The sequence below is a fragment of the Cibotium barometz genome, chromosome 24 (assembly GCF_041138505.1).
Source record: "Cibotium barometz isolate CiBa-2024 chromosome 24, ASM4113850v1, whole genome shotgun sequence".
Lineage (NCBI taxonomy): Eukaryota > Viridiplantae > Streptophyta > Polypodiopsida > Cyatheales > Cibotiaceae > Cibotium > Cibotium barometz.
The window spans coordinates 22,263,009-22,278,602 of record NC_141069.1 but is presented as its reverse complement, the minus strand read 5'-3'; the positions used below and the strand labels follow the sequence as shown (position 1 = coordinate 22,278,602).

The 15,594-nt window shown below is 46.6% G+C and overlaps 1 protein-coding gene across 2 annotated transcripts in view; it reads right to left on the bottom strand.

Moving 5' to 3' along the window:
• Positions 1-10,753: 10,753 nt before the first annotated feature.
• The window catches only part of LOC147625029 (uncharacterized), a 38,138-nt gene continuing 33,297 nt past the window's right edge, over positions 10,754-15,594 (bottom strand). The window contains exons 2-3 of one of the 2 annotated variants that reach the window (XM_086818257.1): positions 12,297-13,820; positions 10,754-11,900 (exon numbers count right to left, since the gene is read on the bottom strand). In XM_086818257.1, coding sequence (XP_086674383.1) covers positions 11,485-11,900; positions 12,297-13,820 — 1,940 coding nt within the window. In that variant the 3' untranslated portion in view covers positions 10,754-11,484. The remainder of the gene's footprint in view (positions 11,901-12,296; positions 13,821-15,594) is intronic. The other variant, XM_086818258.1, reaches the window with a different exon arrangement.

The following is a 15,594-nucleotide window of genomic DNA, read 5'->3' as shown; positions in this document are numbered from 1 at the left end:
AGAAGCTTTTGTATTGGAGTACAGCTCGGCTATCCTTGGCTGGGAGGGTGGTGGTGGCAAATCAGGTGCTTTTAGCGACCATGTGGTACATTACGTCTTGCTTGCATCAGCCAGGTACAGAGGCTGATCAGGAACTTTCTTTGGTCTGGGCGGGACGGTCAGCCAGCCCGGGCAAAGGTTGCTTGGGCAGTTATTACACTTCCGCTGGCCCAGGGAGGCTTGGGCATTATTGATCCAGTCGACCAGAGTAGAGCCTTATTGGGGAAGCTTATTGTTCGGGGGCTGCTTCCAGGCGCTGAGCCTTGGAAAGAGCTTCTTTTGCAGCGGCTGCAGGCTCGGGCTCCCCCAGCAGGGGGCACTTGGGCACCAGAGATTCGATGGATCTTCATAGAGATGAGGAGGACAGGCCTCAGTAGAGGATGGGAGGACAGATTTGCCTTGAGCATCCTGAGAGCTTGGGAGCTGCTGAGACCGGGGCTCTCTCAGAGACCTCCTCCTTGTGTTGAGGAGCGGGCCAGACAGCCGCTCATCTGGAGCCCAGCGGTTCGCACAGAGCAGGGTCATATGCTGGGTTCTCGGCCTCGTCTAGCCTGGGGACCTTTAGCGGCAGGCCCAGCACGTAGCTTTGGAGACTGGCAGGCCTTTTGCAGTCTCCCAGAGGAGATCCAGGTGGAGAGGCTGAGTCACTTCAAAGGGGGGTTGATTATGAGGGATGACATTCAGGAGGCACTCACAGAGGAGTGGTTCACGCCTCTCGAGCTAGTGGCCCGGGAGCCTTTACACAGTTGGAGATCCTGATTGCTGTCAGAGCTTGCACTGAGGATGGTAGATGCCTCTACTATGAGATTCAGGATGAGGGCAGACTTCAGAGAGTGGAGGTGGAGTCGCCTTTGGTTGCAGAGTGCACCTTTCAGAGGATACAGGTAGTGGCCGCCGCTTCTCGGAAGTGGCATATTGACCCAGACCCTGCAGAGGTGCTCCCGGATTAGCGCATATGGGCATATGCAGCGCGCCCCTTGGCCCGGCTCCAGTGGGACCCTGGTGAGTACGAGTGGCATGATCCTTATGCATCCCTTGAGGCCACAGAGATCACCTTTTTCCAGTATATTGTTCGGTTGGGGCGGCATATTTTGACGGCAAGAAGGATGGTCTCTCCAGCTGCAGCGGGGCACTGGCGGCTACAGGGACTCTCACAGGAGTTCCTGGAGGATTTTTGGGCCCGGCTCTGGGCTAGTCGACAGGCCCGCAGGATCTCTACTTTCCAATGGCTGGTCGCCCACACGGGCTCAGCAGTTGGCACCTGGCTTGTCTACAGCGGTCTTCCGGCGGCCTGCGTCCGATGCGGCCACCCTATGGAGACACAGAGACATTGCCGATGGGACTGCCCTCAGGCGCAGCAAATTTGGCTGTGGATGCTGCGTATTCTGGCCCCCTCTCTGCAGAGGGTATGTATACGTGGGGTGCCGCTGCTTGGTCGACTTCGTCAGGGCCTGCTATGGGCTATGAGACAGAGCAGGACAGCCAGGCCATCAGATTCATTAGGGGCCAGCCTCGCCTTGTTCCTTCACCGGATTTCTCGTCCGCCAGCTGGACATAGGAGAGGGATCTACGATGGGAGCTCCTCAGCAGCCTCACCATCTGGTTCACCTGGAGGGCCCGGTGTTTCAGGGCCTTTGAGGGGAGACTGGAGCCACCAGCAGAGACTGTTCGGGGGATTTGGTAGGAGGTGATCCACACCCTGCGAGGACAGTATGACCGCATCCGGGGCGACTCGGATGAGGCGATCTTGCGGCGCCAGGCCTTTCACACCACCTGGCGCAGCGGCCCCTTCTATACCCTACACACAAGGTCCCCCCGTTGGCACTACAGGCCACCTGTTTGGCTTTTCCCCCCTCCTATTGTATGATATAGCCCCTCAGTTCTTTGTACTGATACTTGTACTTTGCAGCACCTAGGGAGAGTCTCCCTGGCTGCCTTGCTTTGTTCTCTGCTCTTTTTTCTTGAGAGCAGGAGAGGATCATTTGTAACCCTACGGGCGTTTTTATATAACTAATGAAAGGATCTTTTCTCGGAAAAAAAAAAAAAGAAATCAGTCAAGTCATAAGACTCCAAAACGGACTCCATCATTACCTTCCATATGCCGTAGTTGTTCCCATCCAATTGTCGGTCCACCAGGAACGTGGGGAGTGTTGGGATCTTCACGTGCTTCTCAGCCATCTCAAGCAAGTCTGGCATCTGCCATCTCAAGGGTTCACAAGGTCTTGTGAAGGGAGCGTGGGTGGGAAAAAAGAAGAAGAAGAGGCTGCAAATAATATGCAAGGTGGCTGTCCAACGGTGATGGCCGCCTTCTACCCGATCTCCAAGTCCCGAACAGCCCAAGCAATCTTCAATCAGCACCTCAAATCAGTAAACCCTCAATGTCCCACAGTCTCCAAGCTTCAAGCCACCTGGGGCTCTGATACCATGTCAGAATGCACAGCGGAAATGAAGACAATTGCTGTAGAGAGTAAAACGCGGATGAAAGAGAGAGAGAGAGAGAGAGAGAGAGAGAGAGAGAGAAGCTGTGTAACTCTGCTATATACACATAAGAAAATCGGGGAACTACAACGGAGAGTGTGGGGGGCAAGGGGCCATTTTATATGGCCCCAGGCTACTGGTCGGCCAATCTCAAACAGGCCGACACCAGCACATGCTCATGAGCAGCACCTCTGATGCTCACGACCAGCAAAACCCTAGTCGGCCAGGTGCCTGCAGTTGGCCAGGTCTGCTGAAGACAAGTCGGGTAGCAACACTCAATCGGCTTGCAAAAGGAGACAGCCGAGGGCCTAGCCACACCTCAAAAAATTGGGAAAAATACATGGAGAGTGAGGAAAAATGGGGAAACACCAAAAACGGGCAGGCACACCCACAACAGAAGCCCTGGTGTAGTGTACGGACAAGAGATGACGTCTAACAAGAACCCCCCCAACCTCCGGGGCGGCCCCCACACAATTAGTAACTTGGGGCACAGTTGCTTGGGCCACCGAGGCTGAGGCAACCATGGCATATGAGGAGGATGGTGGGGGGTTGCCACTACGGATCCCGACAGTTCTAGTTCCGGTTCCCTAATCAGTTCATTGGACTCCAAGCTATTGCCAGAGATGGTAGATTTGCAGTAGTATTGCTGCATGGCATATTTGGTGAGCTTGTTGTAGCGAGGTCATCAAGAGTACCCCCACCCAACTAGAGGAGCTGAGCTGTGAATATTGAGCCTATAAAGGGCTAGGCACAAACAGTCTTAATAATCTGACTCCCACTCTTGGGGCAGGTCATAGTCCATTTATTGGATAGGAGCTATGGAGGATGAAATATCATCATCATGGTGGAGTGTATAGATGAGAGAGAGAGAGAGAGAAGCAAGAGAGCTCAAGAGAGAGATTGCACAACTTGAATGGTACTCATAACATGAGAATAAAGGACCCAAGTACATGCTTTTATAGGCACCAAGGCCTTATCTTTCGACCCTAAATAAGAGGGTGTTCACACCACTAAGGAAACTTGACTAGACTCCATACTAACCGAAATACCCAACAAACCCCCCCTTCGGAGTGACGGTGGAGTTGCATGCATAACCTGTGAGAGTATACATAGGCAGAAGCATAGACAAAGAAAGTGAGAGAGGAGCAGAGAGAGCAATTGTTGACAAGATCACCTTTATTAAGCAAGAGGCTTTACAATGGCGATAGCCAGCAAATGGATAATACAACGTGCAGGGATTGGATACAAGTGTGATGAGGGAGGCTCTTTATATAGCAAGGCTAGAAGCTAGCCGACAACTCATGACTAGCATAAATGAAGAGAAAATATATATAAACCCCAATAAATTGTCCAGCTCCCTTACACAGAGATGCACAATATTCTAACACCCCCTCTATAGCTCATAGTGTGCAAAAGTCTGAAGAAGATATGCTGATGAAGATGCAACCATGGACACTCCAATATTGCGTACCTCGGAAAGAGCACCTTCCAACCTGACTTCTCGAAACAAAATACCACCCTGAACAACAAAGGAATCTGCTTGGCTCCGAAGTCCCACATCAGTGAACTTCAAGTATATAGAATGATGAGCTGAGAGACATACCATGCCCATATGGATTGTGAACACAACACGTCCCAAAACATCGAACAATGAACTCAAAACACATCCTATCAATAGTCTCTGCTACACCAACGTTGATCTTGTCCTACCAAATTTTAAATGCTTGGAAGTCCAACTCACGGTTCCCATGCACCAGAAAATGGAGCTGCTAACAGCCCCCTCTCCTACCCACAATCCTCCTCTAGCTGGAAGCACATGGGAAAAACTATCTGTATAACTAGAGAAGAACAACATCCTAGTCCCCCAGAGCCAGAAGCACCCTGGGAGCCCTAGATCAGTCACTGGAAGTATCTGTATCACTGTCATGTGTCGTGTCTTTGCCCTTCTGTTGAGATGAAGATTTTCCCTTGCCCTTATCCTTCTTCTTGGACAAGCAATCCTTAGACAAATGTCCTCTTTTCCCACACAAGTAGCAACGACTCAAACCTTTCTTCTGTACTAAAGCAAGTGCATGATACGGACTATTAAGAGATACCTTGATCTTACCCTGAGAAACGAGGATGGACTCTTCTTCCAAGAGAAGGGAGCTGAGGTCATCAAAATCCAATTGCCTTGTTGTAACTTGGCACCTCAAAGCCCAAGAAACCACATCATACTCCGGGTGAAGCTTTGTGAGGATAAGTGCAGCCAACTAAATAGAGGACAAGGCAGCACCCATTGCCAGCTGGTCGTGGATAACCTTGGCCTTCATAAGAAACGAAGGCACAGAACTACTTGGTAGGAAATACCAGACTGTAGAGTTGCCCTTGCAAAGTAACTGCCCTCGTCGAGGAATCTCGAGCATAGAGATCCTCCAACTTGGACCAAACTTGATGTGCACTAGCAAGAGTTTGCATGGCTGGTGAGACCTCCTTCATAATGGTCCGCACAAGCACTGAGCGTGCCTTCAAATCACAATCCTCCCAATCTTGTAATTCTGCAAGGACTTCATCCTCCTGAACTTGGGTCTAGTGCCTCAAGTTGAAGACACTAGGGCTTCTTCTCACTGCCCTGAACAATCTCCCACAAACCCTTATGGATGAACCAAATCTGCATATTCAGCTTCCAATGAGCATAGTTGGTTCCGTCCAGCTTGTCCTCCTTGTTCGTCCAGAGGGGAACCATATCCAGAGCAACAAACTACACCGCAAAAACACAAATCTTAGCACTCCAAAAGACTTCTCTCGAGCACTTTCCAACGGAGCAAGACACGAGGACCAATCAGCCCCCTCTCAAATCTGAGAGAGAGCCGGACAGCAGCAAAACAGTCCACCAAAACGTAATGGAAACAGCCAACCAGGGGGAGGGGAAGCTGAGGAAGAAGCAGGGCTGTCGGGGCCGCTTGTTGGGTTGCACCACACGTGAATGACCACCTCCAGAAGCTGTCCTGACTGTAAAAACAGCCACTACACCACCAGCCACTGCAGAAAGTGCTTAGAAAAGCAAACCACAGACACCTTGTACTTGTGCCTTGTCGCCTTGCAAGGGTTGCATGGGGCAAGAAGAGAAAACGCTGATGTGAAGAGGCACAGAGAGAAAACACAGGTTCAGTAGAAAATGGAGCCAGTAGAGGAGAAAACGCAACCACCTACTACTTCCAAAAATGCAAGAGAGAGGAGGGGATCAAAACACAGATGAGGGCAGCCGGGACCTAGTCGTCTGATACTATGTTGGAGTATGCATAGGCAAAAGCATAGACAAAGAAAGAGATAGAAAGAAAGAAAGAAAGAAAGTTATATTAACGTCCACGGGAGGCCGAATCCGACCTATGGGACAGATCAGGTACATCCATTTAGAGAAGGAGAGAGAGAGAGAGAGAGAGAGAGAGAGAGAGAGAGAGAGCAATTGGTGACAAGATCACCTTTATTAAGCAAGAGGCTTTACAATGGCAATAGCCTGCAGATGGGTAATACAATGTGCAAGGATTGGATACAATAAGTGTGATGAGGGAGACCCTTTATATAGGGAGGCTAGAAGCTGGCTTATTGCCACCAGAAACTAGCCAACAGCTCACGACTAGCATAAATGAAGAGAAAATATATATGAACCCCAATAAATTGTCCAGTTCCCTCACACAGAGATGCACAATATTCTAACATAACCTTCAATAATCTCGTACACCAACACAAGCAAAGACCAAACATGGACCCCGCATCTAGCTCAAGGGCTCATGAACGTGGCTCAAAGGCTAAAATCATGGCTCGGAGCTTCATAAAGCATGGCTCAATGAAAGGACTCAAAGGTCATGTCCTGCCCAGGAGACAAAGACAGCCCACATTGGCATACCAAAACAAACAAAAAGGGAATGATGGAGAGGAGCCTTTTATAGAAACAATGCATTACAAAATCCAAAAGGATCCGAAATATATAACTCTGATTTTGGGAGACAACCCAGCCAGAGAACCCTAGACACAATAAAAACCAACGATTAAGGAAAATCCCCCCCTCATGCCAATGAAGATCCTTTTTCACAGCATCGTTTCCAAGCTCTCGAGTCAGTATCGACGCATCGGCCATCATTTTAGGCACATGGGCCAAGGCAGAGTACTTGGAAATGGATGTGTTGCATGCGCGGAAGCCTTGGCTGTACTGATCCACAGCCCTAAGCATGATTAAGAACATTGATGCTAATTAACTTAGATTAAGACACAGAAGAGAGAGAAGAAGTGAGAGATTAGGTGTCAAGTTTTCTGTATTACTATGGTACAAAAGGGTAACTTAATGCTTGTACATGATGTAGGCTCATGGTCAGCCCCATAGGGGTGACTTGGGCCCCTTCTACATGAGTTCTACTGATTATTGAATGAATGAATGATGAGCTAATGATCTATCCTTTGCTGAAAACAATGTGATGCTTATATATGTTCCAAGAGTGCTGGTCGGCCAGCTGTGCTGCTGTTGGCCAGCAAAGTACAAGCAAAATATGCCTTTTCTTCCTTTATTAAATGTTGTACTGCCTTGATGCCTTGTCCAAGCTGCCACCCGACCTTCTAGGCCTAGCCGACTAGCTGGTAGGATGCTCCATAAGCAGCTGACTGCACTACCATGGTGATGTTTATGATGAAGATGATGGAACTGCTGTTGCTGAGCCAACGATGATGTTGATGATGATGCTTCTGATGATGATACTGATGGTTCTTCTAAGGATGTTGATGGTAATGCTAATGAAGATGTTGATGACGACTGCAATGCTACTGCTCTAATCAGGGATTAAGACAATTCATGCTCAAGATTAGCCATGGCATGGGCATGCACATGGCATTCCCTTATGCTAAACTTGATGACGGGGTGGAGATTCTGTCATCCTTCCTCCCTGGACTTCTACTGACCTTGAACTGCTACTGCTTACTGACCTTGACTTCTACTGAGTAACTGATATTTTTGGTCTGAACACCTTCACTCCTAATCTCCACTTCCATGTCTTTGACGAAGAATTGAGCATCCGTTCACTGTTGTCTCCATGCCTACTTTCCCTTAACCTTGACACAGAGGTAGGTCACCTACTGGAACTGATCATGCCTGTTGCTCGGCCTTTGGAAATGATCTGAGGGCTTAATGAGGTACTGGGTATGCGTACCTACCCTCGGGGGATGCTTCCTCTGGCTTCGCCTGTTGTGCGGACCACTCCTTCCGCTACCTTGTTGCATCCAATCTGCTGAAATTGTGCACCTTCCTTGGGACATAGCTTAGTGGGTTGAGCCTAAATGCTATGATACCAATGTTGCATGCACGGAAGCCTTTGCTGTACTGATCCACAGCCCTAAGCATAATTAAGAAAACTGATGCTAATTAACTTAGATTAAGACACAGAGAAGAGAGAAGAAGAGAGAGATTAGGTGTCAGGTTTTCTGTATTACTATGGTACAAAAGCGCAACTTAATGCTTGTACATGATGTAGGCTCATGGTCAGCCCCATAGGGGTGACCTGGGCCCCTTCTACATGGGTTCTACTGATTATTGAATGAATGAATGATGCGCTAATGATCTATCCTTTGCTGAAAACGATGTGATGCTTATATATGTTCCAGGAGTGCTGTTCGGCCAGCTCGGCTGCTTCTGTCAGCCAGAAAAGGACAAGTAAAATATGCCTTTTTTTTCTTTATTAAATGTAGTACTGCCTTGATACCTTGTCCAAGCTGCTACCCGACCTTCTGGGCCTAGCCGACTGGCTGGTAGGATGCTCCATAGGCAGCCAACTGCACTGCTGGCTGCCGACTGGGCATCCATAGACTCCATGGTTTATGTTAATGATGAAGATGATGGAGCTTCTGATGCTGCCAACGATGATGTTGATGATGATGCTGATGATGCTTCTAATGCTGATACTGATGGTTCTTCTAATGATGCTGATGGTAATGCTAATGAAGATTTTGATGATGACTGTGATGCTACTGCTCTAATCAGGGATTAAGACAGTTCATGCAAAAGATTAGCCATGGCACAGGCATGAACGTGACAGGATGTGTTCGATGAAGATGTTCATGTCAATGCCAAACACACATGCCTTGAGATACGCATCAATGTTGAAAGATCCCAGATCTCCATGGAAGAAGCATAGGATGTAGACCATGTGGTGGTCCCAATAACAAAGACCAAGCCGCTTTCTTGGCCTTAGTGAATGCCATGGTTGAGTAGCAAACTTTCTATCACATCAAACATACTCATGGCAAAGTCAAACATAGCATCTAATGCATAGAATATATCCTCTTCTATGACCATAATACCACATAGCCAAGAGATTTCAGCAATATTGTGTGAAGCACCTCTTTGTGCTGATTGTGCATCCCCCTTGAAGGAAGGAAAACACTGGAAAAACTTTTGATCCATTGAACTGCTTACCACAAATTTATCTACGAGTTGATGCACGGTTGATGACGATGTTGTAGCCTAGCTGGCTGCTGATGTGTTGGTGCTGCTGCTAGGAGTGAACAGAGCTGACAGGTGTGAGCTGAATGCTGCTCCTAGCCGGGCTGGCACACAACACAGCTAGTGTAGATGATGTTGATGTTGCTGACGGGCTGCCTGCTGGTCAGCAAGTGAAGTAGAGCAAATGACTCCATCAAAGGCGGCTGAGATGGCAGCAAAGAAAGCACAGCACGATGGTGGTCACATAAAAACGCAGATTGGCATGAAGAGGAAAAAACGCTGGGCTGAATGGTTGAACGCTGGGCTCTGATGAGGAAAAAAACGCTGAAACCCTAAAAATGCAAAAACCCTAAAAACGCAGAGATGCCAACATAAGGAGGAGAAAGATTCATGGCTTACCTGCGCTCTGATACCATATTGGATATCACAGGAGGTCATACATGGAGTTATGGAGGATGAAATATCATCATCATGGTGGAGAGTGTAGAAAAGAGAGAGAGAGAGAGAAACAATAGAGCTCAAGTATGAGAGAGAGATTGCACAATTTGAATGGAACTCATAATATGAGAATGAAGGACCCAAGTACATGCTTTTATAGGCACCAAGGCCTATCTTTTGACCTTAAATAATAAGGTGTTCACACCACTAAGGACTATAAACTATGTAGCTGTAATGCTCCTTGCATCAATAGCTTAAGGACTCGTAGGACTAGAACTTTGATTCTCCACCCAACCATATCCCAAATGGACCCTAAACACATGGTTATATAGGCCTAGGTGATGCATGAGCTTCCAACTTCAGCCCCTTGACGTTTCAATAGCTAGGCATGGCCCTTTCACTATCCAATGCCTCCTCAACTTCCCCTAGAAGGGGGCACCTACTTCTGTGGCCTTTGGGCTTCCCTTATGCACGATCTACATCCCTTTTACATTGACCTTAATTCCTAATAACCATTGCTTTAGGTATTTCCAATTTGAAATCCCCTGAACCTTACTTATATGCAAACCTTTTACATATAAATAATCTTTTCTAGTCTACCTTATAGTATTTCATGTCAGTCTCATAACAAAATACCCAACAGTCTTTTGGTCAAGAATTCAGTCCACTTTTGGAAGGCCAAAGGCCATGGAAGTTGTACAGTCATATACATCTTTTAGTACCATATCAATATACTGAAAATACAGTTCATCTCTTCTCCTCTCTGCTGTCTAATCATTGCTATTGCATTAGTGCTCCTAATCAGTAGGCCAAGGGCTGGATCAAGTATGAAGGCTTCTGCGCATGCAACACATTAATACATGGCTGACTGCATTAATGGGAGTATCCAAAAGTGGTGCCTGAGCAGTTAAAGAGCATAGTTCTGCTGACAGTGTGTGCCTTTGCAGTCTTGGCATCCATTGTTGAAAGGAACTGCATTGCTGCCTTAGTCATAGCTATGAAATACCACAAAGGGACAGTTGACATGGACTCAAGTGCAGTGAGTTTGATGACTCTAGCCTTGTTTACTCTAAAGGATTTATTTGATAGGTTTATATGACTAGGAACTTGCTTCATCACCTTTTGAAAGACTTAAATAGAAAAAAACCTGAAAGGTTTTGTTTTCATTTTGTGCAGGTGAAACTTCCAACTGGTTATTGCTAGCAGCCACCTGCCTAACCAATGTAGTTTTTCACAAATAAATTGATGAGAACGTTTGGAGAGAGCGCCAAACGAATTTGAAGAGAATAAAAAATAAACGCTTCAATCCCACAGTTCAACACAAAGCATCTCTAGAGATTGTCCCCTCCATTAAATACCAATTTCAAAGTGATACATGAAATAACCCAAAAGGGCTACCAGTAAGCAAGCTCTGTCCCAACCAGACACCCATACAAATGCAGAATAGGACAACAGCTTCCAATGAGCAGACAAGGCACAGTAACCAGAGCGTCGTAGCCTGAGCACCATCCCATGAGGGCTCCATCATATTAATGAAAATCCTGTGCAAAATATTGGGCCATATACACCTTTTGCCCTTGAGAGCATTCGCATCCTCTTTAGGCATTCAACGGTATGCTAGACTGGGTAGGTTCAGCTGCCCCTATCCTTTCTCTGGTCCTCCTTCAACTTAACTGCACATCAAAAGGTGCTGTGAGCCTCAGGAACCTGCCTGGGAATCAAGGGAGAGAACCCTTTGTATGAAAAAACTCTTTGTGGGCACGAATAATTATCTCCAGCTGTGTGCCAAAGAAGCCTATACTGGTGGCAGGAGACACTTTTCTGTGTGTTTTGGAGCAGGCATGGCTGTAGCAGCTGCCACTGATACGTATGGTGACTCATGTCGCAGATGTGTAAATTTCCTCAACCACCCAAGAATCCTTTGTTCAAAGCATCTTTTTGCACAAGCCCTCGTAAATTGGCCATGGAGCATTCTACAAACTTGGCCTCCCCCCTCCTCTTCACCTCCAATTGGGCCAGGGCGGCACATCACCACCCTCCCAATGCATCAGCACTTCCGACTCTTACCACCCAGCACCAATCAATGTGTGGAAGTTCGAGCTTTGATCTATACAACCCCTCCACTTCATGGTTTCAAAAATCTTAAGAGCCTTTGACAGGTCTCCAGCAGCATATAGTGCCTTGAAAAGTGTCTTCTGTGTTTCGACATCGACGATCAACTTCTCTTTCATGATGTGTTTAGAAAGCTCCACAGCTTCGTACATTAACCCTGCATTGCTCAGACCGAGCAGAAGGCAATTGCATATTTCTGTACTCGGCTTTAACCCACTTACCAGCATCTCCTTGTAAAAATGGACAGCCTCTCTTAATTTTCCACCTTTGCAAAGGCCATGAATGAGTAGCAAATAAGAGTCCAAATTTGGCCTTGCTGCTCTTTCATTCAGGTTCGACGAGCTGCCGTTGCATTCCTGTACTTCCCCTAAATGCAAGAAAATGGATTGAATTTAGTTCAGGGTGAACATAGAGTGATGTATTTATGTATGTATGTATGTAGAACATGGAAGAGAATAACTGCTTCCACTTATGTATGCATGTATGAATGCATGCATGTATGTATATATGTATATTTGTATGGTGCACATATGCATGCGTGTATGTGTGTATGCATGCAAGAGTGAATGTCTGTAAGCATGCAGATATGCATGTATGTATGTATGTCTGCATGCATGTATTCACATAAGCATGCAACTATGCATGTATGCACATATAAGAATACATGCATGCTTGCTTGCTTGCTTGTATGTGTGTATGTATGCATGCATGCATGTATGTATATAACTGCAATTTCAAGCCATGAAATAGATCCAGCTATCACCTGACAATCTGTGAAATACTTCAATTGCTTCTGACAACATTTCATTATCCAGGAGATGCTGAAGCATGTTGTTGTATGTGTAGACACTAATCATGTGCCCTTTAACCTCTACCTCCTCTAAAAACCTCCGTATTTGCTCCATAGAACTTACCCCATGTAAGGCACACCCCAAATCAAGCCGAGAAAGCACTTTTGGGAAGCAATTGTTTTTAACCATTTCTGTGTAGATTCTTTGCCCATCTTCAAATTGCCCCACTGCAGCAAAAGCTCGGATGAGGCTGATGTATGTAAAGCTATCAGGAGGAACCCCATGGCTTTGCATCTCCTTAAAGAGAAAAACCGCATCATCCAGTTTTCCTGCTCTTCCAAACCCGGAGATAAGGATGCCATACAATTTGATATCAGGCTGTAGCCCACTTTGACGCATCTGCTTGTACAATCTTTGGGCTTCTCCCAGATTGTTGGCCTTCAGAATGAGCTGAAGGGCTGATGTATATAAAGGAATGGTGGGGATCACATCCAACCTCCCCATGTAGTCCATAGCTTTGACTACTTCACCTACCATGTTTGCACTTTTGAGCCTATGAATAAAGACACTGAACGCATAATCCACCTTGAGACCATGCTTCCTCATGAACTCTAGCACGTTCCATGCTGCTGCAAAATCCATGTCTTTGCCCAGTTTGCCTATCACTTTCGTGAAAGTCTCTGCTCGGTGCTCGTAATTTTCCTGGTTGCCCACCCACTCCAAGAAACACATGGCCACTTTTGCATTTTTCTGTTTGTCCACAATGCTGGTCACAAGCTCCGGTGTTAACCTCCCAACAAAGCGTTGGAGCATATCCTCCGTGCGTGGCCCCCATCCATGTTGAGCTAGAATAAAAGACACTAATGAGGCATCCACAGAAGGCTCGCTTGACTGCACAGAATTCTGATCAACAATTTGCCCCGCTCTAACTTCACTCAAATCACTCCTGATACCATCTCCCAAAGATGAAAGGCCATCTAAAACCACATAATTTCCATCCCGGACACCTCTGTCAGCTACAGCTTCAGGTGCAATACCAGAAGGTAAAGTAACTTCACTCAAATCACTCCTGATACCATATCCTGAAGGTGAAAGGCAATCTAAAACCACATGGTTTCTACCTTCAATGCTATCAGCTACAGATTGTGATGCAATACCAGAAGGTGGCGTCACAGGCTCACTTTTCTTGCCATCATTTACTGATTGTACACAATGTAGTTCCGTCAACACTCCATGCAAAACCGTATGTCTGGTATCAAGTTCACCTTCAGAACCAGAAAGCGGCACTAATGGAAAACTTGCTTTGTCTTCTCCTGTTGGAGTACCATCTGACTTGTTTTCGTGATTCCAAGTTACAGTCGAGGACACTAGTGTGCAGTCTGCAGAAGGCTGGCTTGCATTGATAGAGTTTTGATGGACAGCTTGTCTCACTCCAGGTTCAAATCCATCATTCCCAGCATGTGTACTGTTTCTATCTGCCAAAAAATGGAGGTCATCTGGACCCCAATGCAATGACTTTTTATTCAGATAATAATCTCATGTGGCAGCTGAACATGAAAAAACATAAGTCAAAAATGCAATTTTTCACGTATGCTTTTTATTTTCTTCTTTTTACCAAAAAATAAACACAGGTTACACAACCCGAACTCTAGCAACCTTATTGCAGATATATGCCAAAAGAATACCTCTTTCCTTCTATTGATTGGAAACATTTGTATGATGCAGACTACAACCCTCAAAGAGGTAAAACACACAACCACCCTGAAGGAGATAGCACAGGCGGAAGCATAAACAGTAAACATATGAGAGAGTGCAAAGTAGAATGAGAGAGTTGGACAAGATCACCTTTTATAACAGCAGTAAAGTTTTACAATGGCGATGGCCAGACCTATGTGCAAGTGAATTGGATAAAGGAGTGAATAATGGGGAACTCCTTATATAGTGCATAAGTGCGCTGGCCGACTGCCTCTAGGGCTGGCCGACTGCTCACAGGACAAATAAATAGGAGAAATACAATAAAATACCTAGATAAATGGTAAAGCCCCAGAACACTGAGATGCACAATTCTAACACCCCCTCTGCAGCTCATAGTGTGCAAGAGTCGGAAGAAGATAAGTTGATGAAGATGCAACCATGGACCCTCCAGCACCAGGAATACTAGAATCACCTCGGAGAGAGCATCCACCAACCTGTTTCCTCGAAACAAGATGCCACCACAAACAGCAAGGAACTTTGCTTGGCCACGAATTCCTACACAAGCGTGCAGTGAACTCCAAAAATAGATGATGAGTTGCTGGACACACCGCGTCCGTAATCCCCAACAGTGGACGGAACACATCACATCCCAAAAGCCTCAAACAATGAACTTGGAACAGATCCAGTTCATAATCTCTATTGTACCAAAGATAACCATGTCCTGCCAGATGTCTAATGCTTGGAACTCCGAATCTTGGTCCCCATGCACCAGTAAGTGGAGCTGTAATCAACCCCCTCTCCCGCCCACAAGCCTCTTCTGGCTGGAAGCACATGGGGGGAAACTACATGTGTAGTACTAGAGAAGCACACCATCTGGGGTCTCCTGAGCCGGTTCATAATCTCTGCTGTACCAAAGATAACCATGTCTTGCTAGATGTCTAATGCTTGGAACACTGAATCATGGTCCCCATGCACTAGTAAGTGGAGCTATAATCAGCCCCCTCTCCCACCCACAAGCCTCTTCTGGCTGGAAGCACATGGGGGGAAACTGCATGCATGTGTACTAGAGAAGCACACCATCCGGGGTCTCCTGAGCCCGAAAGCGCCCTGGGAGCCCTAGAGGTGGTACTAGAATCTGTATCACTATCCTGTGTCGTGTCTTTGCCTTTTCTCTGAGATGAAGCCTTGCCCTTGGTCTTGTCCTTCTTCTTGGACAAATGTCCTCTTTTCCCAGAAGAGAAGCAGCGACTCCGACCTTTCTTTTGAACTAAGGAAAGTGTCTGGTCAGAACTATTGACTCACACCTTCAATTTACCCTGTGAGATGAGAACAGACGACTCCTCCAAAAGTAGGGAGCTAAGATCATCAAAATCCAACTGAGTGGATGTGACCTGGCACCGCAAAGATCAAGAAATAACATCATAGTCCGGAGAAAGCCTGGTAAGGATAAGAGCAGCCAGTGGATAACCTTGGCCTTCATGAGAAAAGACTGCATGGAATCGCCTTCAGGAAATAACAAACCGTAGAGCTGCCCCTACAAGGTAACTGCCCTCATCGATGAATCTCGTGCAAAGA